The sequence below is a fragment of the Pygocentrus nattereri genome, chromosome 28, assembly GCF_015220715.1.
Source record: "Pygocentrus nattereri isolate fPygNat1 chromosome 28, fPygNat1.pri, whole genome shotgun sequence".
NCBI classification, from domain to species: domain Eukaryota; kingdom Metazoa; phylum Chordata; class Actinopteri; order Characiformes; family Serrasalmidae; genus Pygocentrus; species Pygocentrus nattereri.
Genome location: NC_051238.1, coordinates 21,840,695 through 21,861,917, shown reverse-complemented (window position 1 = coordinate 21,861,917; position 21,223 = coordinate 21,840,695). Strand labels below are relative to the sequence as shown.

Below are 21,223 nucleotides of genomic sequence, written 5' to 3'. Positions count from 1 at the left end.
TCTCAGACGCTCTTTGTATTTTTTTATAAAAATTATGTTTACAGAGCAGACCACTGAAGAGACGCCATCTGTTTATAGTCTATAGGCCAAGATTGTGGAAAATGGGTCGACTTTCAGTAGACAGTTCAGCTTCTTTTATTATAAGGGTTTAAAATTACATTACCCATCTGTTTGACTGGAAAGAAGAGTTACAGGCTCATATGACACCCACTTTTTGAATGTAGCTTGTGAAATATGAAGAATATGACGAAGTACGTTTTGGAACCACCAGTGGTCTAAAGGAGTTGACGAGGTTAAAATGCCTAAAATGAGAAACAGGTGAACCACGTCATCTGTAAATGATTAGAGCATGGGCAGAGAGGGTTTTGGAGGAGGCTGTCTTATTTAAACCTCAGACATTAAGTTAGCTCTTGACTGATGAAGTAAGTGGTATCACCATGGCAAACTCCAAACAGCTCACAAACAAAGGTATAGATGTATATGAGTCTGGGAAGGAATTTAAAAATATCTCAAAACAATAGGGAAAAAATCATGGCATGAATAAAGTTTGAGATTACCTAGAAAAAGCCCAGGACATCTGGAACAATGTGCTTTGGATAGAGGAATCTAAATAGGAATTATTTGAGCGCAGTAACAGAAAACATGTTTGGCACAAACCAAACACAGCGTTTGAGCACAAGAAGCTCATACCAGCTGTGAAGCATGGAGGTGGAAATGTCATGGTTTGGGGCTGCTTTACTGCAGCGGAGCCTGGCAAGCTCTCCATCATAGATTGCACATTCTTTGTGTCAGATGGTGCTGGAGGAAAATGTAAGATCTGTCCTGAAGCTGAAGCAGTGGTAGGTCCACCAAGGAATGGGTCAAAAGAACTGTATCAACTCTTCTTTTAATAACACCTTGTAAGCTTTTGGGAACTAAGGAGACCAATTGCTGTAGTTTCGAAAGTGAAATGTTTGCCTATTTTTGCTTGATGTTGGATTAGAGCTGCTGAATAATTCAGGGTCTCCTTTTTATTGTATTTTTCAATTTAATAATGCGCAAAATGTGTTCAATGGGTGACAGGCCTGGACTGCAGGCAGGCCAGTTTAGCAGATGGACTCTTTTACTATGGAGCTATACAGTAGCTGCTTCATGGAATGGGTTTCCATGGCCGAGCAGCTGCATCCAAGCCTTACATCACCAAGCGCAATGCAAAGCGTCACATGCAGTGGTGTAAAGCACCGCCACTGGACTCTAGAGCAGTGGAGACGTGTTCTCTGGAGTGATTAATCACACTTGTCTGTCTGGCAATCTAATGGATAAGTCTGGGTTTGGCGATTGCCAGGAGATGGTACTTGTCTGACCACATTGTGCCACGTATAAAGTTTGGTGGAGGTGGGATCATTGTGTGGGGTTGTTTTTCAGGAGTTGGGCTCGGCCCCTTAGTTCCAGTGAAAGGAACTCTTAAAGCTTCAGCACCATGAGATTTTGGACAATTTTCATGCTTCCAACTTTGTGGGAACAGTTTGGGGACGGCCCCTTCCTGTTCCAACATGACTGTGCACCAGTGCACAAAGCAGGTCCGTAAAGACCTCAACCCGACAGAACACCTTTGGGATGATTTAGATCGGAGACTGCGAGCCAGGCCTTCTCGTCCAACATCAGTGTCTGACCTTACAAATGCTTCCAAGTGCTTCTGGAAGAACGGTCAAAAATTCCCATAAACACATTCCTAACCCTTGTGGAAAGCCTTCCCAGAAGAGTTGAAGCTGTTATAGCTGTAAAGAGTGGGCCGACATCATATTAAACCCTATGGATTAAAAATCGGATCTCACTCAATTTCATATGCGTGTGAAGCCAGACATGTGAATACTTTTGACAATATAGTGTATATTGGGTTAGTTGCTATTTGTCCAGGGGTACCACAAGAAAGTTAGACCAACTTCAGCAGTATGGTACATAGTGCTTATAGGACTGTAATCATTCACAGCTTTGAATATATTTTTGTTTCCATATATTTATTAAGATATATGGAGATGACATTTATTGTGAAATATCTTCCTTCTTGCAATCAAACAAGAAGAAATCCTCTCCCATGTTGTCAGTACGTAGGTATTTGAAAGACAAGCAGCTACACTATTCCCCAAAGCCGATTCTCTACTGTACCATCCCACTGAGGGATTATGTAAGGCACTGGAACAACTGGAACAATGACTGCTTGGACTAAATCTTGCTGTTCTTTTATTCTGATGCTCTCTTGAAAAGCACAAGACACCCACAGCAGTCTAAGATGAATTAAATGACTGATAAAGGAATGTGGTAGGCTGTGCATTATTTAGCTGCAACCCTATAGAACCAACAGCAGCTATGGCTTTCAGTTCCACAAGGATTAAAAAGTATGTGTCTGGCAACAGCTAAAGCATACAATCCTATACAGTACTCATGAAAAAATACTAGCCACTCAGTCAATCATACCACAAAAAACATCAAATCATTTATTCATTTTTACATGTTAATGATACAGCTACAGAAATTAAGGAGAAACTAAACATAGTAGAACGTCCACAAACCACCTCAATATCAAGAAGAAAATAAAGAGTGTAAAATTGAAGAAAACATGTTTACAATCAGATTCCTAACGTCAACTGAGTAAACACAAGTACGGTATCAAATTGTCAGGGCATGCCGTGACAGTGTACATATCCAAAAAAAAAAAAAAAGATTTAAATGTGATTTCAGCAGATCAGGCTAAATTAGAGTTTGAAAGTCTGAATAAATCCATGACTTGTAATTTGCTTTGATTTCACCGTGTCACGCAAAGTGGCAAGTTCGGACATCCTAAATCGCACTAACGCTACCGAAGCACGCAAATTACACACAAAAAGGATAAACAGATATATAATTAAAACTCAAATGAAAAGAACACACTCACAATAGGTTGGCAAACTGGAACACTTCCAAATTACAAGTCGACGAATTTGATAAAACTGGTTGTCCCACAGAGAGCTTAGTCAATGCTCTATTAACTATACGTGAATAGTTAACAATATAAAAAAGTAAAATAAATAGCCTGTGCTCTCTGGGGTATATGTGCAAGTCAACTCACTCAGTTACTAACCAGCTAGTGAAAACAATTTCAAATCTCCACAAGACTGAAAAATGAATGAACTTGCTGACATTTTAAAACAAAACTATGCAAATAATAAATTAAACTGAAAGCTGAATTTATCATTTCTCTTCAGCAAGTCAAACTGCCAACTCAGGGGAAATTATGAAGAATTCAGGAGTCAATAATTTATATTAAAATTTAAGCTGATGAGAATCTGCTACACAATGAAATATGAAACAAATATAAAATGCCATATATAGGGCACCATTGAGTTACCAGTGTTTGGAAAAAGAAACAAGTAATTACATTTTGTGGGCCGATCGGATATCAATGTCACTTGGTTAGATGAAGTGACCAACCAGCAGTTTTACATGCGGCCAACTGAACAATGTTACACAAACTAAAAAGAGGGTATTTAAGTATAATGATGCCTCAAAAAAACCTACAATGTGGAGCGCCGTACAGGTGGAATGTAAAGAGGAGCTGACAGACCTGCGACTCAGGGGGAAAAAATGCAAGAAAATGGAAAATTCTCTCAAAGCCCACAATTTAAAGTGCCCAGAAAAAAGCAGCCAGAAAAACTGTATGTCAAAACACGTGGTGCTGAAATGCTTCGTTTTACATGAGTGCATGTTAAAGCGCATCACTTTAGACCAAGCATTTTTAAAGGCATTCTGTATGGGACTCAGGCCTTTTCTGTCATACACATGCAAACTACCGCAAGGAAAGAGTAACTTTTCACGGTGATTCTAGCAATTCTAGAAGCACTGCCGCAACGCAACTCATCGATTTGTTCTATGCACTGAAGCAAAAGCGTAAATGATACTTTAAGTATGTGCATGAATATGGAAGAAATGTTTGCATATGATGTAATATTGTAAGTTTTAGGTCTATGCAGGTCATTTATGACTTGGCAATTAGAATTTGCAAATTTCTCAGTCCATGATGTGTTTGGAGCTTAATGGTGGTCTTTGAAGCATGTTGGGCAGTATACACATCAAAGGAATAAGGATGCTGGTATTTGATGCTGGATCACGGTGTGTAAGCAGGTGGCGGCTGGAACTGGTTGGCAATATCGTAGTCAGCAGGGAAAGTTTCACTGCTCTCCTCCATTTCTGAGAGGAGCTCTAGGGCCTGCTCCTCTTCCTCAGTGGGGTAATGGCGGAGCAGGCTGGCGGCTGTGGCTAATATGGAAGCTCCTCCAGCTCCAGCCACCAGGTAGAAGCTGATAGCAAAGGTGACGTAGATGAGTGAACCATGATACTTCTTGTGCTGCTGCTGGAGGGAGAGGATGAGCTCTGAGGCCCAGTAGCAGAAGCCAATCACAGTGGCACACTGGAGCACTGCAGAACAAAGAACAGGGAGACATCCAGATCATACTGCGTGTTAACATATGTAATATTGTTAGCACAGAAGACTTCGGTATGCAAATGAGTCCTTTAACCAATCACAATTTTTTTACATAGGTATTAAGCATCTTGATAATTCACAGTGCCTGAAGAGTTACCGAGTTGGTGTTTTGAACAATCATGGTGCCAACCAATGCATCAGTTAGTCAACAGTACAAGCTGATATTTATGATCCGTATTTCAATTGGTATCAGATAAATCATTGCTGATTATTTTCATGAAGTAATACATTTTCATAATCTTACATCTTATCTGTACCATTGGCACCCCCCACCCCAAGAATTCAGAATCTATTGCCAGGATTATGTTGCGTACACGTCATGACGGCAACTGTAAAATCAATTAACTGATTTCAGCGTCTACAGCCTGAGCTTTCGGTGTGCTGTCGTGTTTAAATATGCAGGAGGCCTTTTCTGTACAATAAGCAAACTCGCTCAGAACAGAATTTGGATCATTAACCAATAATCAGTGTTCGAAAAAGCAGTTGGTAACACAAACTGAATACAGAATTTTCAGCTTTGTTAGATCCCATTCTTTAGAAATCAAACACAACAGCAGCTTTCAGAAATTATGTAACTGATGGGAAAAAGTTGACAGTCGATTTTTGTCAGTCTTTTGTCAGGGTAAAGGAGTGTGCCAACTGAGAGCTGACAGTCATATCAGTCAGTAGAGCACTGTTTATATACATTTTAAAATACATTGTCTGATATTAGGAAATTTTTACCCACATATGAAAATGTTCGTATCACTGTAACAGTGTGTGATTGAACAACAACAACAACAACAACAACAATGCTTGTGCTCTGTCCACATCATGCAATTCTAATAGCTACAATACAAGTAACTGAAATAATAAATTTAACATGTGAAATCTTCGATCTATCATTTACCAGCAATCCATTAAAAAGCATTAACTGCCATCATCACATACTAAATACCTGTAAGAATGTGAGCAAAGGCATATCGGCGTGTAATCTTGAGAGCAGGGTGTTTGGGCCCAAAAACATCCAGTAGAAAAGCTGTCAGGCTACATAAAATACCCAGGAAACAGAAGGCAGCAATAACCCGCAACAGCAGGATGGTCTGGGAATTAATGCAGTAGTCTGTGGCAAAAAAAAAAAAAAAGAAACATCACATGTAAACATAAATTAAGAATTAAACTTGGTTATGCACAGTCTAACCAGTTTTGTCACAGATATGCAGTCACTAGCTCCTTTGAAAATATCTGTTCTGTACTTTCATTCCCTGGTTGCTTTATGAGGTCCAATTACCTTAGCAGTCCGCTACATAAGCGTACAGTTACAGACCCTAGCCCACCTGTCGTCATGAGCGTTCTATCTGTGTTTGAAACACTAAATGAATGCCACCCTTCCTATACCCTAAAACAGGGGGGGCAGTCATGGGTTGGAGGTTAGAGAACCAGCCCTGTGACCGGACGGTTGCAGTCCATGACTGAAGTGCCCTTGAGCAAGACACCTAAACCCCAATTGCTCCCCGGGTGCCGTGGATAGGGCTGCCCACTGCTCCGGGCAAGTGTGCTCACTGCCCCCTAGCGTGTGTGTTCACTTGTGTGCATGTATGTGGGTGTTTCACTGCACGGATGGGTTAAATGCAGAGGTATAATTTCACAGTGTGCACACAGTGACAAATGGTTGTGTATTATAATTAATTATTTAACAGGACATAAAATCAAATACTACACAGTGCTGCTCAAGGTAGGTGCGTCTAATAAGTGTAATATTGACATAAAATGAAAAAAACTAATGCAAGAAAACCTTTGATAAGCTGCTCGTCTATGTATCCCAGAACATCAGCCACTCCAAGCTCCTGCCTGGGACAAGTTCCTCCATGCACCCGTAACCATGCTGGCTCAGCCAGGGCTGTACACAGGGCGGTGATGGACAGTGCACCGGGCAGTGCAGACGCCAGACTCCGCTCAGGCTGTTTGGGGAGAGCCGTTCCGCCTCTCCTCCTGCGGGCTCCAGGAAGAGCAGGTCCCGGCGGGGCGTACATTATTCAGAGCTTAGATGTCACAACCAAACGGCTCTGGCTCAAAAGTAACAGATGTTGAGAAGAAATTACTGCGGAAACAAACAAAAGTTAGTAGGAGGTTCTGTATGGAAAAGTAATGAGATCATCATCAACATGACTCTACAGGACCTCAGCAGCAGCAACCCACATTCATGGCTGTAATGACTACAGCGTTAATCACTACAGCCATGAATTAAAGGCTGCTGCTGTTTAGTAAAACCCTTAAAGAAATTCCCAAAAGTAGTTTTGGACGTTTCATTTTAATTTTAAAAACGTTACACTTAGAATTAAAGTTTAGAGCACTGGGCTAAATGATTTGGGCGAAATCTCTAAGTTTTCTGACCAGTATTGAGATTTAAATTGCAATTGTTTTCTATAGAAGTCCACTTTGCTTCTGATTGGTCTAACTCGTCTACAAGCAGCTCACAAGCTCTGTTTTATTAAGCACATAAAACTTGCTGATAGCGTTGACTGTAGACTGCGGTCTTTCGACCTGTGACTGATATAAAAACGATGAATCTTTCAACCATGTAGAGCAGTCTGAATTCGTGACTGGCCTTAAACAATGACGCTGCATAGGAAAGGATATTTTATGATCCTCCTCCTCCTCGTCAGCCGACCTTTAGTGAGAAATTACATTAGCTACTACTGACAACTGTTCCAACTAACACCTCTTACTTCTTTTCAAGGGACGCATCGAGACCAAATGAAAGTAAATTAAACCAAGCGGCTCTCACCAATGTGCTCACCACCGGAATGGCATTGTTTGAGGGGCAGCTGTGGGCTGGAGGTTAGGGAACCGGCCCTGTGACCGGACCGCTGGTTCGATCACCAGAGCTGAGGGTACATGACTGAGGTGTCCTTGAGCAAGACACCTGACCCCCAACTGGTGGATAGGGCTGCCCACCGCTCCGGGCAAGTGTGCTTACTGCCCCCTAGTGTGTGTGTGTGTGTGTGGCATTTCACTTCACGGGTGGGTTAAATGCGAAGGTGAAATGTCCCCGTTTGTGGGACTAATAAGTATCACTTAAAGAAGTGATCGGAATCAGATCGGTTGAAACAGAGAACCACATTGTCAGGTCACCCCACTGCTGTAGGTTGAAGTAAAGCGTAAGTAATATATAAATAACTGATCGGATCGATCGATAAAAACCGTTTTGCGGTCAGAGCGGAATCACCGTGCCCTCCTTTAAACACCACACTCACCTGCAGGGTACAGGTAAGTCCTTCCTAGTGGGGAACAGACAAGGCCATGGGCAGAAGAAGCCGAGCTAAAGCTGAACCGCTGGAACAGGAACGAGCCGCAGCTGAGCTTCAGACACAGGAGCCACACAAAGAACCGAAAGCGCTGCTCACATCGACCAGAGCGCCTTATTACTCGGGCGAGTAACCGCTGGACGGTGCCCTCTTTCACAGTAGTCCACCTCTGACGCGGGACTTGCGCTAAAACAGCCGCATTCTCGAGTTTTTAACCGAATCCTGAATAAAAACAAAGGCAGCCACCAGCTCGGCTGCTAGCTGCTGTCGAGCTACTTCCCTCTGTTTCCATCTACAGGCTTCCGGTTCCTGCACTGTGACGTAATGAGAGAAAAAAAAACGCTTCTCAGTTTCTGTTTTTTTTATTTTATTTATTTATTTATTTTATTTATTTAGAGAGAAATTTGCTTTATAATAAGTTAGACTGAAGTGCTGTAAATTAGACAGTATAATGTTTTATAAATAATAACAGGACGTTTTATAGATATTTTGTAAAAAAAAAAAACAGTAATACGTTTGTTTGTTTATTTATTTGTTTGTTTGTTTGCATTGGCTAATTGTTCGCCTCGATCACCACTTTTTAAGACGCAGGACATTACCGGTGTTAACTTCATTCTCAGTACTGAGCTTTCAGTCACTGCAGAATCAGCAACAGCTCATTCTGGACATTTTCGCAGCTTTCTGCAAAGAAGTTGAAGAAGTCTGTTTAGTTTTAGAGTAACATCGTTATTTATTCATGTCAATTCAGTTGTGGGAAAACAAACAGTCAGTAAACATTGGCGTGTTAAGTTCAGTTAAAGGCAGTTAGAGCTGCCGTTTATTTGTTTATATGTTAATTTATTCGCTTGGTTTTCTCTGGCATTCTGATGTAGGGTATAGAGGTATGTTGTGGGAGAGGAGAGGAGAGGGGAGGGGAGAGGGGAGGGGAGAGGAGAGGAGGAGGGAGCGGAGGGGAGGAGAAGAGAAGAGAAGAGAGGAGAGGAGAGGGGAGGAGAAGAGAGGGGAGGAGAGGAGAGGGGAGGGTTACAGACACATATATTTGGACGGGAAGTGAGGTTCGCTGTGTCCTGCGGGGGGCGCAGTCTCCTTAAATGAGTTTAAACGAGCAGCAGTGAAGAAAAGCAGGAAGGAAGGCGACGGCGTCTGATAAAGCGGCTCCGTGTTCGCGCAGTTCCGCAGAAATGAAGGACACTTTAGCGCCAGTACTGAGGCTGAGCGCTCACCCGGACTCGCGCTGCTGGTACGTAGCGTGGAGCCCGAAGGGTTCACTGCTGGCGTCCTGCGGAGGAGACCGAGCTGTCAGGATCTGGGGGAAAGAAGGTAAAGACACCCCCCCCCACGCTGTGACTAACGGCTGACACGGACTGCCAGGGCTGCGCGAAATACTTAGGAAAAAGTAGCGAGGGATGAGAAAATACGCGGTGCTGAATGTAGTTAGTAACGCATTCCGTTACAGTACATTAATATCGGTTAATGAACAGGATCTACCCACAGGCCGTCAGGCTTCTGAACCAGCTGTGAAGCTGTGGGTCCTTCACCAGTTACCACTTCACTCAGTCCCTCTGTCAGCATTATTATTATATCATATCATCTCTGCTATGGACAATAACACCTTAACACTAAGCCACTTTAAAGAACAACAACACTGAGTCATACGATGATTTGCACATCCTTTTCAACCTATATTCAATGGATTACACTACAAAGACAAGATATTTAATGTTCAAACAGATAAACTTTATTGTTTTTTGCAAATATTTACTCATTTTGAATTTGATGCCTGCAACACGTTCCAAAGAAGTTGGGACAGGGGCAAGAAAAGACCTGTAAAGTTGAGGAATGCTCAAAAAAGTTTGTGAACAACTGTGTGAGCAAATAGTCCAACAGTTTAAGAACAACGTTTCTCAACATGCAATTGCAAGGAATTTAGGGATTTCATCATCTACATTCCATAATATCATCAAAAGATTCAGAGAATCTGGAGAAATCTCTGCAAGTAAGCGGCAAGGCAGAAAACCACCTGAAAACCTTCCATCCCTCAGGCGGCTCTGCATTAAAAACCGGCATCATTCTGTAACGGATATTCCCACATGGGCTCAGGAACGCTTCAGAAAACCACTGTCAGTGAAGACAGTTCGTCGCTCCATCTACAAGTGCAAGTTAAAACTCTGCCATGCAAAGCGAAAGCCACATATGAACACCACCCAGAAACACCGCCGGCTTCTCTGGGCCCGAGCTCATCTGAGATGGACTGACGCAAAGTGGAAAAGTGTCCTGTGGTCTGACGAGTCCACATTTCACATTGTTTTTGGAAATCATGGATGTCGTGTCCTCCGGGCCAAAGAGGAAAAGGACTCTCCGGATTGTTTTCAGCGCAAAGTTCAAAAGCCAGCATCTCTGATGGTGTGGGGGGGTGTGTTAGTGCCCATGGCAGGGGTAACTTGCACATCTGTGAAGGCACCATTAATGCTGAAAGGTACATACAGGTTTTGGAGCAACATCTGCTGCCATCCAAGCAGCATCTTTTTCAGGGACGTCCTGCTTATTTCAGCAAGACAATGCCAAGCCACATTCTGCATGTGTTACAACAGCGTGGCTTCGTAGTAAAAGAGTACGGGTACTAGACTGGCCTGCCTGCAGTCCAGACCTGTGTCCCATTGAAAATGTGTGGCGCATTATGAAGCGCAAAATATGACAACGGAGACCCCGGACTGTTGATCAACTGAAGTTATACATCAAGCAAGAACCGGGAAAGAATTCCACCTTCAAAGTTTCAACAATTAGTGTCCTCAGTTCTCAAACCCTTATTGAATGTTGTTAAAAGGAAAGGTGATGTAACACAGTGGTGAACACGCCCCTGTCCCAACTTCTTTGGAACGTGTTGCAGGCATCAAATTCAAAATGAGTGAACATTTGCAAAAAACAATAAAGTTTATACATTTGAACATTAAATATCTTGTCTTTGTAGTGTATTCAGTTGAATATAGGTTGAAAAGGATTTGCAAATCATCGTATTCTGTTTTTATTTATGTTTTACACAGCATCCCAACTTCATTGGAATTGGGGTTGTATTTTCTGTAGAGTGATTATCTGAGCCTTACTGCAAGCATTTCGGTGCATAAACGTCCTGACATGTTGTGTAAATGAAAATAAACTTGAAACTTAATAATAAGTACCGTGTTCAGAATAGTCAGAATACATCTTAAGTCACATGGGAGGTTTTTTTCAAACGTTACTTAATTCACGTTGGTCCCCGCTGTTAAAAGTTCATGTAAGTTAACAATTCTGTTGATTCGTTTCCTTTTCTCTCCCTCACCTCCTGCCTCAGTCCACTGCTGCCTCCACAATCCCTCGAGCAGGACTCCGGTACAACATTGATGCTGAGCTTATCACTTGCAGCGTCCAATACTGAGGCGATTATTAGTTTGATTATCCCTCAGTGTTTGTAAATTGAGGTCCCCTTTAGATTTGGCCTAACAAGCCTGTTTGCTGCATGTCATAGTTGAATGTGTTGATGGTGTTTCTTTTGAATAGTATGTTTGTTTGTCCCAATATAATCTTGGTATGAAGGTATAATCTTGATGAAATTAGACTTATAATCAAGCCAATTTACAAGAAATTTGGCACTGCCTTACAGAAAGGCAGGACCATTTTATATCCCTGTGTCCTCATTCTATGAAGTTGTGTTGGATAAAGTAATAGCTATGAAAGACTTTGCATTGAATGAACTTGACCCTTTCTTTTCTTTCTGTCTCCTCCATATGTCCTTATCATATTTCATTATGTGCTTTTGGGTCAGCACCTGGACTGCTTTATTGTTCTTCACACCCCTCACTTAGAAGCCCCTCTCCAGTAATGTGGTACTGTTTTAATTAGTGAAGTCTTTATTTAACTAGCTAGGTTATCACTGAGATTTCCGACTGAGCCCTAGCCAAGACCCAATTCCTGGTCAATTATTTGAGGAGTTTTTAAAATTTATTTATTTATTTATTTATTTATTTATTATCCCTTTTGTTTTCTACTTTTACTTCTGCACAATTTGTGATCTCATTTAAAGTAATAACTAATTTACTTGAGGTGTGAGTATGATACTCATGTACTGACACAAGAACAGAACCTGTCACAGCAGAACGGTTATAGAAGTTCAGGCTAATTAATATTATGTAAACTGTAAATTGTATTATATGTCATAAGTAGTTAATATTATTTTAATGCACTGTTCACCTAGGAGATAATTGGGAATGTAAGTGTGTGCTGTCAGATGGACACCAGCGGACTGTCCGAAAGGTTGCCTGGTCGCCCTGTGGTAATTATCTTGCATCGGCCAGCTTTGATGCCACAACATGCATCTGGAAGAAGAAGAACGATGATTTTGAGGTAAAGATGACCAATAGCAATAAAAACCTGAATAAATAAGTAGTGAAGCATAATGAGTGTAGAGGCTTCCAGACAAGCATACTGCGTAATACAGTTTAGCGAGTCCAATCACAGCATGCTCTGTGGCACGTATGAAAATGCTTAGCCGGCCCCGTTGGCTGAAATTTTTGGATAAAGATGGAGAGAGCAGGAAATCTAAATGACTTTAAAAGAGGGTTCATTACTAAGGTGCAGATGGCAGGATTATAATTCAATTATAAAGACTGCTCAACTGGCTGGTGTTTCAGCAGGAACAGTGACTGCATTTAGATCTGTGGAAAGACACGAGCAAATATTTAGCATATTATAGTTGAAAGCACCTATTCAGTGAGTGAGATGCTAATGCATTAGTGCAATATGTAAGGAAAACTCAAGAGCAGCTGTCCTCAGGTAACTGGGAATACCAGTACAGGACATTATCAGACCATCAGCAAGAATAATGCATTGACAGCTGCATAGAGAGGGATATTATAGTTTATATTATAGTAGCTGCCTGTCCATTAACCCTTCATTACAAAGATAAATGCACATTTGGGAGTTGAGCGGCGTTAAAAGTGTAGACACTGGCCTACAGAGAAGAGGAAAAAAGTGATGTGTCAAATGAAAGTGTGCAAGAGCATGTGTGACGTATAACGAGAACAGTACAGGCCTGAGCTCTAAGATAAGATAAGATAAGATAAGATAATCCTTTATTAGTCCCACAGCGGGGAAATTCACAGTATTACAGCAGCAGCAACTGCAATCGAAACTGTTTTGTGGTCTGATGGCTTTGAACTGTCTTCTAATGCAGTAAGACCACGTGTTTTGTCTGTTTTCAGTGCCTTACAGTGTTGGAGGGACATGAGAATGAAGTGAAGTGTGTAGCCTGGGCGCCATCTGGTAATTTACTGGCCACCTGCAGCAGAGACAAGAGTGTCTGGATATGGGAAGGTTTGTATCGTTAAAGTTAATTTTGCATGCATTGTAGTTCATGTAACCACTGTTCTCAATTTAATTCTCTGAGATCAGAAATGCATATCGCTGCTGTCGGAAAAAAACCTTGTATCTCCAAAATAGTAACTTTACAGGAGAAGGAAAAAACATACTTCACTTTCAATGTAAGTCAATGGAACCTGAATTTTTCCCATGTCATTTTGGGTAATTTTGTTTAGGCCACTCATCACAAAATTTACAAACAATGTAAAGAGTAACAGACACTTTCAAATTATGTCAAAAACTGAAAAATGGTTTTCTTTCGACAGCAACGATATTCTAGTGTGCAAACAGATGTAGTCTCTTTTTGTATACTGTTGACTTTTGTGATATGAGTACACAAAATCTGATACCCCTTTTACTAATTGTCTTTTGCTCTCTTTAGTTGATGAGGAGGATGAGTATGAGTGTGTGAGTGTGGTAAATTCACACACTCAGGATGTGAAACATGTAGTTTGGCACCCCACACAAGAGGTAAGACCTCTTTCATGTCTTTTTTTTTCTTTTTACTTGTATGTCTACAGGAGTCAGTTTAAACACTGTTGAAATGAAATCAAAATAAGGTTTGTAGATGCAAACTGCCACACAAACTGAGTTCTAGCTTATTACACATGGACAAAGTAATAGTGTTGTGTAAAAGTATATGCTGTACTTGCAATGCAATGTGCAGTATTGCATTTGTGAGTTCAGATCATTGCCTTCAACATATGCTTAGTTGAGTGTAAGAAGAGACTGTATGACTTAAGGAGGTGAGGGAACCCTGAGAATTCAGGCTGGAATACCTTCTGCTTTAAGCTAGAAGGTCAGCCCCCAAACCTCCCTCACCTGGCCACCTTTGATGTATTGAGGAATTCACCCCGTCCCTTGATTTTATAGAGGTAGGAGTGACAAGCCCACTCCCAAATGACAACCTAAGCCCTGTGGACGTCCTCAAAATCCACAGTGTGCAGGCTTGGCATTTGTTGGTGTCGGCATGCAGGGCTACACGTAGAACTGAGCTACCCGAACATAGAGACAGGAGGTTTATAACAAAATCGAGTGTAAAGAGAAGGGCCTTCAGGCTTGAGACCTTCTTAAAGTTCAGCTAGTCCAGAACCCTGTTTTTTGGCAGTATAATGTGACATGGTTAAAGATTTTACCAAAACAATTTACTTTTGTGAATGACCTCATAACACCTTACAGGAACTCTCAAGGAATCAATCACACAGCAAAACACTGACTGGTCAGAGATCTCGTTCACATACTGTGGACTTCTGTGATATCAGTATTACAAAAGTTGTGCAGCCTCAATTATTTCTCCCTTCTCTACAGCTCTTGGCTTCAGCCAGTTATGACAACAAGGTGTGCATTTATAAAGAAGAGGATGATGACTGGGAGTGCCGGGCAACTTTAGAGGGACACACGTCCACTGTCTGGAGTCTTTCCTTTGACCCAGAGGGCCAGAGATTGGCCTCCTGTAGTGATGACCGCACTGTAAAAATATGGAAGGAGTGCACCCCAGGGGATGGTGAATAACAACATACAAGCTCAAGTTTATTACATGGATGAGTTCCAGAAGATTGTGTTTTGTAAATTGAAGGTATGGGCATATTGGCATAAGTGTCAGTTCATCTAAAAATGTGGTCATGTTGCAGGTGATGGTTCTACTGACGGTGCATGGAAATGTGTGTGTACCCTGTCTGGGTTTCACAGCCGTACGGTGTATGATGTTGCATGGTGAGTTTTGTTTCCTTTTCTTGAAAGATTGAAACATATAAAATTGGGCTGCCCCATTTACTCGATTATTTTTTTTCATGTATTCTTAGAATACAAAACAACCTCAAAGTCCATTGTCATTGTTTAGACTTGTGATTACCGGATTAATGATCAAAATAAGTGTTAATAGATTACCCAGTTACTACTATAACCAATTGTGATTGCTTTAAAAGAAATAACATATTTAATGCAATACACTACGCAGGTGCCCGTCATGTTTTTGTATCTTTTAACTTTCATATGTATAGGGATCGTCTGACTGGAGCCCTGGCGACCGCATGTGGAGATGACGGCGTTCGAATTTTTAAAGAAGACACAACTGCCGATCCTGAGCAGCCTGTCTTTTACCTGTCAGCTCACATGCCCAAGGCTCATAGCCAGGACGTTAACTGTGTGGCCTGGCATCCTCAGGAAGCGGGTCTGCTGGCCACCTGCAGTGACAACGGAGAAATTGCCATCTGGAACTACCATTCAGATGCTTAACCTGACGAGGGAACATTCTGTGCGCTGGACTCGGAAAGCACTGAATTTTACCATTACAGTCATCGTGCGGAAAGGGTCAAAAGTCGAGGGTCAAGAGTCTTGCTACCTGCTGTATATTTCTATTCAAACGTAAAAAATAGTCTGTTCATTTTAGTCTTGTTCTACAGGCAAACCAGTACTGACCATTTTTCCTTTCATTGCATTTCATTTTCCACTGTTCTTTCAAATGCCGAGCATTCTGCCACTCCTTTAGGGTAGAGTACCTGTAAACGACTGGCAGGCTGCTTTACATTTGTAGAAATTCTTTTTCATGTATTTACAGGAAAAATACTCCTAACAATGAATGAAGATCAAAGCTTTATTCATTAAACCTAAAATTTAAGAATTATAATTCTGTTTTTCTTCAAATAAATAAACAACTTTGAAGACAACCCAACATGTCGTCTTACTTTTAACCTCTTTTTGGGTGAACAGTTCACTGAAATTTCTCAATTTTCATTTTTTAAATGAAAATATTGAAACATGATATAAGACAACTTGATAGTGTGTTTTCAGACACCTCACTTTAAACACCATTTCTCTGTTAATGTGTTGCTTGTTCTGTCAATTCAGAAATATTGCTGTTACAATCTATACCCACGTTTTCTAAGCTGCTTCTCCCTCAGGGTGGCGAGGGGGTGCTGGAGCCTATCCCAGCGGTCATTGGGCGGAAAGCAGGATACACCCTGGACAGATGATACAAACTCTTAAGTGTTGTAAAATGTTTTCAAAGCAACTTCTAAAGGGACTGTTTTTTTTTTTTTCTAATCATTGCTGCAAAAATGTACTTTCATTTCTGTAACCAAAATAGCATGTATTTATTTGCAGTGGTGAGGATGACTGTTTAGGTTTCATTGTGGTAAAGGTAATCAATAGCTATATAACGTATGATGTAATGCCGATGTTAAACTGGGTTCACACTCTTGAGTGACGCACCTGAATTTGGAGAGGTGAATGCTATGGTGTGCTATGCAAAAGTCCACAATTAATTTACCAATGTATCATTTTCAGGCAAAATAACCATTAAGTAAGTTGTTCATTTTTTGTGTCAGGTGAAAAAAAGCAATTCATTTAACAGAAAATGACTCAGAAGTCACAACAAAATAGATCACAAACATTTAGTGAGTCAGTTTATTTTCCCCCTCTTTAGGCAAGTGGAGTTTCTCATATCTAAACTAAGAAACACCTATTTAATGGCTGTTTTGACTGGAAATGAAATAAAGGGTGGTTTCTGATTTTGCACAGTACGGTACGTCTTCTTTATTTAGTTTCCAACGTGCAACAGTAAAATATATTGAGACAATTAGAATCTCTCATATGGGACGTGAGCAACTTTCTGCTAAAATAAAATTGTACCGTTGTATGATATCAGAAAGCCTTACATTCATTGTGTAAATATCCGTTTATTCTCAGATGCAGGTTTGGGCACACCCTTCCCATCATGAGCACTGAAATTTTATAAATTACAAAGTAAGAGAAAATACAAAAAATAAGTCACAAGGTTATGTTTATTGCTCAAGCCTTTCAATTTAGCAATTTTTTATATATACATTAATTAAAAAAGGATGTATGGTTGTTTCCAGTAAATCTTACACTCTTTATATATATAAAAAAAAAAAAAACAATGATCCTGAGGCAAAAATGTGGATTATGAACAAAGTTCCATTTGTAAGAGGAACAGAACAGAACAGAAGATTGTAGGATGCTTTTATTATTATTTCTTGACAAGCTTTATCTGATCAAGGTTTTCTGCCCTTTTTGCGCAGGGACTGTCCTTCTCCAGAGAACGCAATGAAGTTACTGACAGAGTCGTCCTGCAAAGGAAAGAGTAAAGACAAAACAAAACCTCAGCATAGATTCTTACCATGAGTAGGGGTAATGGATAAATGATGAAAATCATCATTATTGTGATAAATTCATAAAAAAATCAAATCCACATTATGCTTTTCTGAACATATGGATATCTTCAGTAATTAAAGCGCACAGATCAACTGCATATTCATTAGAAAGAGAGCATAATCAGTCCAGCTTAATTGTATTTAGTGTAGCACTGAAGCTTTTTTCCTGTTCCCTCTTATCCAACCTCAGTAAAACTAAGCTAAATTTTGTGATGCTCATCCTCTACACAGAGGTACAAATTAAATATTTTTGTAATGTTTTGAAATAGACAGGGTCACCAATTCAAGCCTACAAAAAAATATTCTGACGGTTGTGTATATTGAAACAGGCAGTCAAATGAGCTGCCAAATGTAATCAAATGTGTTTAAATCTCTCATTTTACATACCTCTTCTATTCTGCGAGGCTGTGGTCTGGAGTTTCTGATGAAAGTGATCTTTCCAATCTTGAAGTCATAGTTAGGGATACCCCTGTGTAAAAAAATGACAAATGCTTAATGACAAATCCTCTGAGTCTGGGAAAGATGGCCATTTGAGAGAGGTTGTGTGTATGTCTTCACCGTTTGATGTCACTGGGGTCGATGCGAACAGGACTGGGTTCAATTCCTTTCTTCTTTCCATCAAGACGATTCCCAGATCCTGTGAATGCCTGTGTAAGATCAGAGAGAATGAATTTTAACATAAGATCAAAATCTTTAACACCACAGCCAAGAAACATATAAGTATACAAATCTTAAATATAAAGAAAAAGGACTATAAAACTATATTCTAAACAGACAGTAGACAATAGACTGGTGAGGTAGTAGTAAACTATTGCACATTCCTTGGATAGCTTATAGAGTTATACAATATTGCGCATCTTAAGAATTATTGCACTGAAAGATTATAGATTATAGATCGCACACTCGATAACAAATAGAGGTGGAGTGGAACACTGGAACAGTGTACAGTGTCCTATGAAGTCAGTGCCAGTAAAAAGTTGTAGTCGTGTTCAGTCACTTCCACTGAGCACAGTGTTCTATAGAAAGTCAGTGTCAGTGTGTCTGCAAGTGTTCGGTTCCCGTACGGCTCTGGGGTAAAAACTGTTTTTAAGTCCGTTTGTCTGGGATGGGACAGACCTAAAGTGTTTATCAGAGGGCAGGAGGTCGAACAGATGTTGTCCCAGGTGAAATGTGTTATTTCTTGAAAGAAATTACATGAGGAAACAGCTGATTTTGTGAAACCAGATCGACAGCAGTGAGATGTTCTACTTACTCTAAAGCCAATGTCCATCTCATAATTACTGGGGTCCGTCTCTTCCTCCTTGGAAGAGACATTTAATTCAAGTTAATCCATTATCAACAAAATAATCTCATTTTATAGTATTTTCAGCATAACATTAAAACTGAAAACGCACTGCTGGTTCCTCATGGTGCTGTGTGGGCCTCTCTGGCTCTTTGTAACCCAGTGGAGCATCAAAATCCACCTTGGAGAGAAAACAAAATATAATGCAGTAGAATTAGAGGAAAGATGTAACTGGATAACATGACCCGAGTAACAGTTTGTTTGTAAAGATGCAAATACAACACGCTTACGTTCATATCACATTCGATAATGGACACTGCTTTGTCAGGTTTGGTCTCCATGACGCGTAGCTCATAGATCTGAAATGCAATTTTAGGTTTAGTTCACTTGTTTAGCTGCTTACAAGCAAAAAACTCTGGATTGAGTGGCTCCTGTATACACTCACCTTTTCATTATAGTTGATGGCAATAACATCACCTGTAGTCAAACAGGCGAAATTTCTCAAAGCATTTTCTAATCTACAAAGAAGAAAAATATCATCTGAGTACATTTGGCCGAAGCGTTTGGGTAGTGATCCAACACAGTTCATTTCCTTTGCCAATGGTGATTATAATCGTGGCGATCATGAGTGCTGTGCTGTGAACTACACTGCATGACTTACACAGCTTTGGGGTTTGTGATGTCTAGAAAGTCTGGACTCTGAGGCTGGAATTTGGAGTATGTTGCCACCATGAGATTGACGCTCTCAACCTGGACCAAACCTCCTTCTTCCAATAACAGATTCTGCATCATCTGTAGGGGAAAAACATACAAAATATGATCTATAAACAATCACAAGAAACTCAGATAGTAATAGTTTATCCATTTACCAAGAACGCAAATCAATTGCTATAACAAACCGTACAGGACATTGTGTTTGGAATGTCAATAAGAACAGCTGATCGTTTCAGTTTCTCACCCAGTGGGGAAGGTAACAGATCCCCTCATCAGCAACAAACTCCAAGACGCCACAGTGGGTCATTCTGTCAGAGTTCTTATTGGTCAGTTTGAACAGCATTGGGTATGTGATGTTAAGTCTGCCTGTTTCAGGGTAAGAGAAGGACAGAAGATTCAGTCAGTGCATCACATACAATTACAGTACACAGTCAGGAGAGGTAATTAATGTACTTACTTAGCTGGTCCAGTGCAGATGGGGGCATTATAACTGGAAAAAGAATGTGAAAATTGCACATTTAATGGCCACTTGATAGAAATACCTTTCTTGTAGGCATACATTGCAGGTGTACAGTAAACCTTAATTATTATTAGTGATCGATTTCTGACCACAGACCTGCTTTTGCCTTGATATATGGGTGGTGCAACACTCCAATCCACTCTTAATAAAGACGGCTCTTCATGGGTTCTTTAGTGAAGACAATAGTTCACTCAAAGAACCAATTACCTTAACATAATCAAAACAGTTCCTTAGATTGATAGAAGATGTGTAGCATATGGTTCTACACTCACTGGCCACTTTATTAGGTCAGAGGAGAATGGGCAGACTGGTTCCAGATTATAGAAAGGCAACAGGAACTCAAATAACCAACCAAAATCTCTGAGGAACGTTTCCAACACCTTGTTGAAAGTGTGCCACGAAGAATTAAAGCAGTTCTGCTGTACCAAATAAAGTGACCAGTGAGTGTATACAGCAAAAGGTATTCTTCTATTGTTACAGCCACTGCATTTACTAAAGAACCCTCGAAGAAACCATCATTTTAAGAGTGTATAGCAGTCACACTGATGTGTAAAGAGCCCAGCAGAAATTTTACAGTGGAGCCGGTGAAGGGAAGCACACGGCGATTCTAATAATAGGTGATTCTAATGTCAGCACCCACGTAAGCTACTATAACCAACATCTATCCAAACCCTGTAGTGACAGCAGTACTGAGGAAAACCGGTTACTTTTTCCTCCTTTCTCCACGTCTGAGCGGTCGTTGGGTCCGGCCAGCATCGACACCGAATAGCAGCGGTACTGTGTGGAGAAGCGGTTCTGGAAGGCCCGAGGCATCGGGTGATCAAACATGTTGAAAGAAAACTGAAAAGGCGAGACAACATTGGATTAAATACAGTCCGGGCCTTGCTGGCTACATTCAGCCGACTCGTACCACGAAGCCAAAACCACAACTTCCAGCCTGACACTAAAAATAAAAGCTTGGTGCACCACGTTTCATGAAAATGAGCGAAACTGGACTATTACCAGCTGCAGAACCGACTCCTGTTAACTTAACAGCACCAAAACGACGGACAGTGACGGTGACACTGCAGGTTTCCACTGCTAGCTTAGCTTAGGCTCGCTAGACTGTTGACATGCGAAACTCGCGCTTTTACCGCAGCTTTATTCCACGAACACTATAAAACCGATGAAGCCCTGAACACTTACCATGTCGTCTGATTATTTCCAGCTGTTGTGAGAAGTACTGAAGACAGCAGGCCGCCACAGAAAGACGCTTCCCCAACTCCCCGACACAGGCAAACGCACAATGAAGAGGACGTGACGTCTCGCCACAACAAAACGCCTCGGACCAATCAGATCAGCCTTACGTCAGTCGTCAGC

At 40.9% G+C, this 21,223-nt stretch overlaps 3 protein-coding genes across 6 annotated transcripts; 1 reads left to right on the top strand and 2 right to left on the bottom strand.

The window, feature by feature from the left end:
- Positions 1-4,025: 4,025 nt before the first annotated feature.
- On the bottom strand, positions 4,026-8,085 carry tmem127 (transmembrane protein 127). 4 transcript variants are annotated; one of them, XM_017702780.2, is made up of 4 exons: positions 7,735-8,085; positions 6,273-6,578; positions 5,436-5,600; positions 4,026-4,431 (listed from the first exon to the last, which is right to left on the bottom strand). In XM_017702780.2, the coding sequence occupies exons 2-4, from the start codon at positions 6,508-6,510 to the stop codon at positions 4,121-4,123; spliced, it is 714 nt and encodes a 237-aa protein (XP_017558269.1). In that variant the 5' UTR covers positions 6,511-6,578; positions 7,735-8,085; the 3' UTR covers positions 4,026-4,120. The 4 variants fall into 4 exon arrangements, with proteins under 4 accessions (XP_017558269.1, XP_037391825.1, XP_017558271.1 ...); XM_037535928.1 differs by having other exon boundaries at positions 6,273-6,547; XM_017702782.2 differs by having other exon boundaries at positions 6,273-6,543.
- Positions 8,086-8,868: 783 nt separating this feature from the next.
- Positions 8,869-16,697, top strand: ciao1 (cytosolic iron-sulfur assembly component 1). Its single transcript, XM_017702783.2, has 7 exons — positions 8,869-9,105; positions 12,014-12,162; positions 13,020-13,131; positions 13,559-13,647; positions 14,485-14,680; positions 14,808-14,889; positions 15,177-16,697. The coding sequence occupies exons 1-7, from the start codon at positions 8,967-8,969 to the stop codon at positions 15,409-15,411; spliced, it is 1,002 nt and encodes a 333-aa protein (XP_017558272.1). The 5' UTR covers positions 8,869-8,966; the 3' UTR covers positions 15,412-16,697.
- Positions 16,698-16,940: 243 nt separating this feature from the next.
- Positions 16,941-21,180, bottom strand: ufd1l (ubiquitin recognition factor in ER associated degradation 1). Its single transcript, XM_017702785.2, has 12 exons — positions 21,050-21,180; positions 20,572-20,704; positions 19,802-19,834; positions 19,589-19,710; positions 19,292-19,422; positions 19,076-19,148; positions 18,921-18,989; positions 18,743-18,811; positions 18,601-18,648; positions 17,907-17,995; positions 17,736-17,817; positions 16,941-17,264 (listed from the first exon to the last, which is right to left on the bottom strand). The coding sequence occupies exons 1-12, from the start codon at positions 21,050-21,052 to the stop codon at positions 17,190-17,192; spliced, it is 927 nt and encodes a 308-aa protein (XP_017558274.1). The 5' UTR covers positions 21,053-21,180; the 3' UTR covers positions 16,941-17,189.
- Between the last annotated feature and the right edge of the window lie 43 nt (positions 21,181-21,223).

What these genes read in the sequence shown, in the direction of transcription:
- tmem127 (XM_017702780.2), bottom strand. Translation starts at nt 6,510, where the DNA reads ATGTACGCCCCGCCGGGACCTGCTCTTCCTGGAGCCCGCAGGAGGAGA. An exon ending in AGACGAGCAGCTTATCAAAG is followed by an intron (nt 5,601 to 6,272) that starts GTTTTCTTGCAT and finishes TTTTTGCCACAG; the next exon opens with ACTACTGCATTAATTCCCAG. An exon ending in CTTTGCTCACATTCTTACAG is followed by an intron (nt 4,432 to 5,435) that starts GTATTTAGTATG and finishes TTTGTTCTGCAG; the next exon opens with TGCTCCAGTGTGCCACTGTG.
- ciao1 (XM_017702783.2), top strand. Translation starts at nt 8,967, where the DNA reads ATGAAGGACACTTTAGCGCCAGTACTGAGGCTGAGCGCTCACCCGGAC. An exon ending in AGAAGAACGATGATTTTGAG is followed by an intron (nt 12,163 to 13,019) that starts GTAAAGATGACC and finishes GTCTGTTTTCAG; the next exon opens with TGCCTTACAGTGTTGGAGGG. An exon ending in TTTGGCACCCCACACAAGAG is followed by an intron (nt 13,648 to 14,484) that starts GTAAGACCTCTT and finishes CCTTCTCTACAG; the next exon opens with CTCTTGGCTTCAGCCAGTTA.
- ufd1l (XM_017702785.2), bottom strand. An exon ending in AGATGGACATTGGCTTTAGA is followed by an intron (nt 17,996 to 18,600) that starts GTAAGTAGAACA and finishes GATCTTACACAG; the next exon opens with GCATTCACAGGATCTGGGAA. An exon ending in GACCCCAGTGACATCAAACG is followed by an intron (nt 17,818 to 17,906) that starts GTGAAGACATAC and finishes TTTTTTACACAG; the next exon opens with GGGTATCCCTAACTATGACT.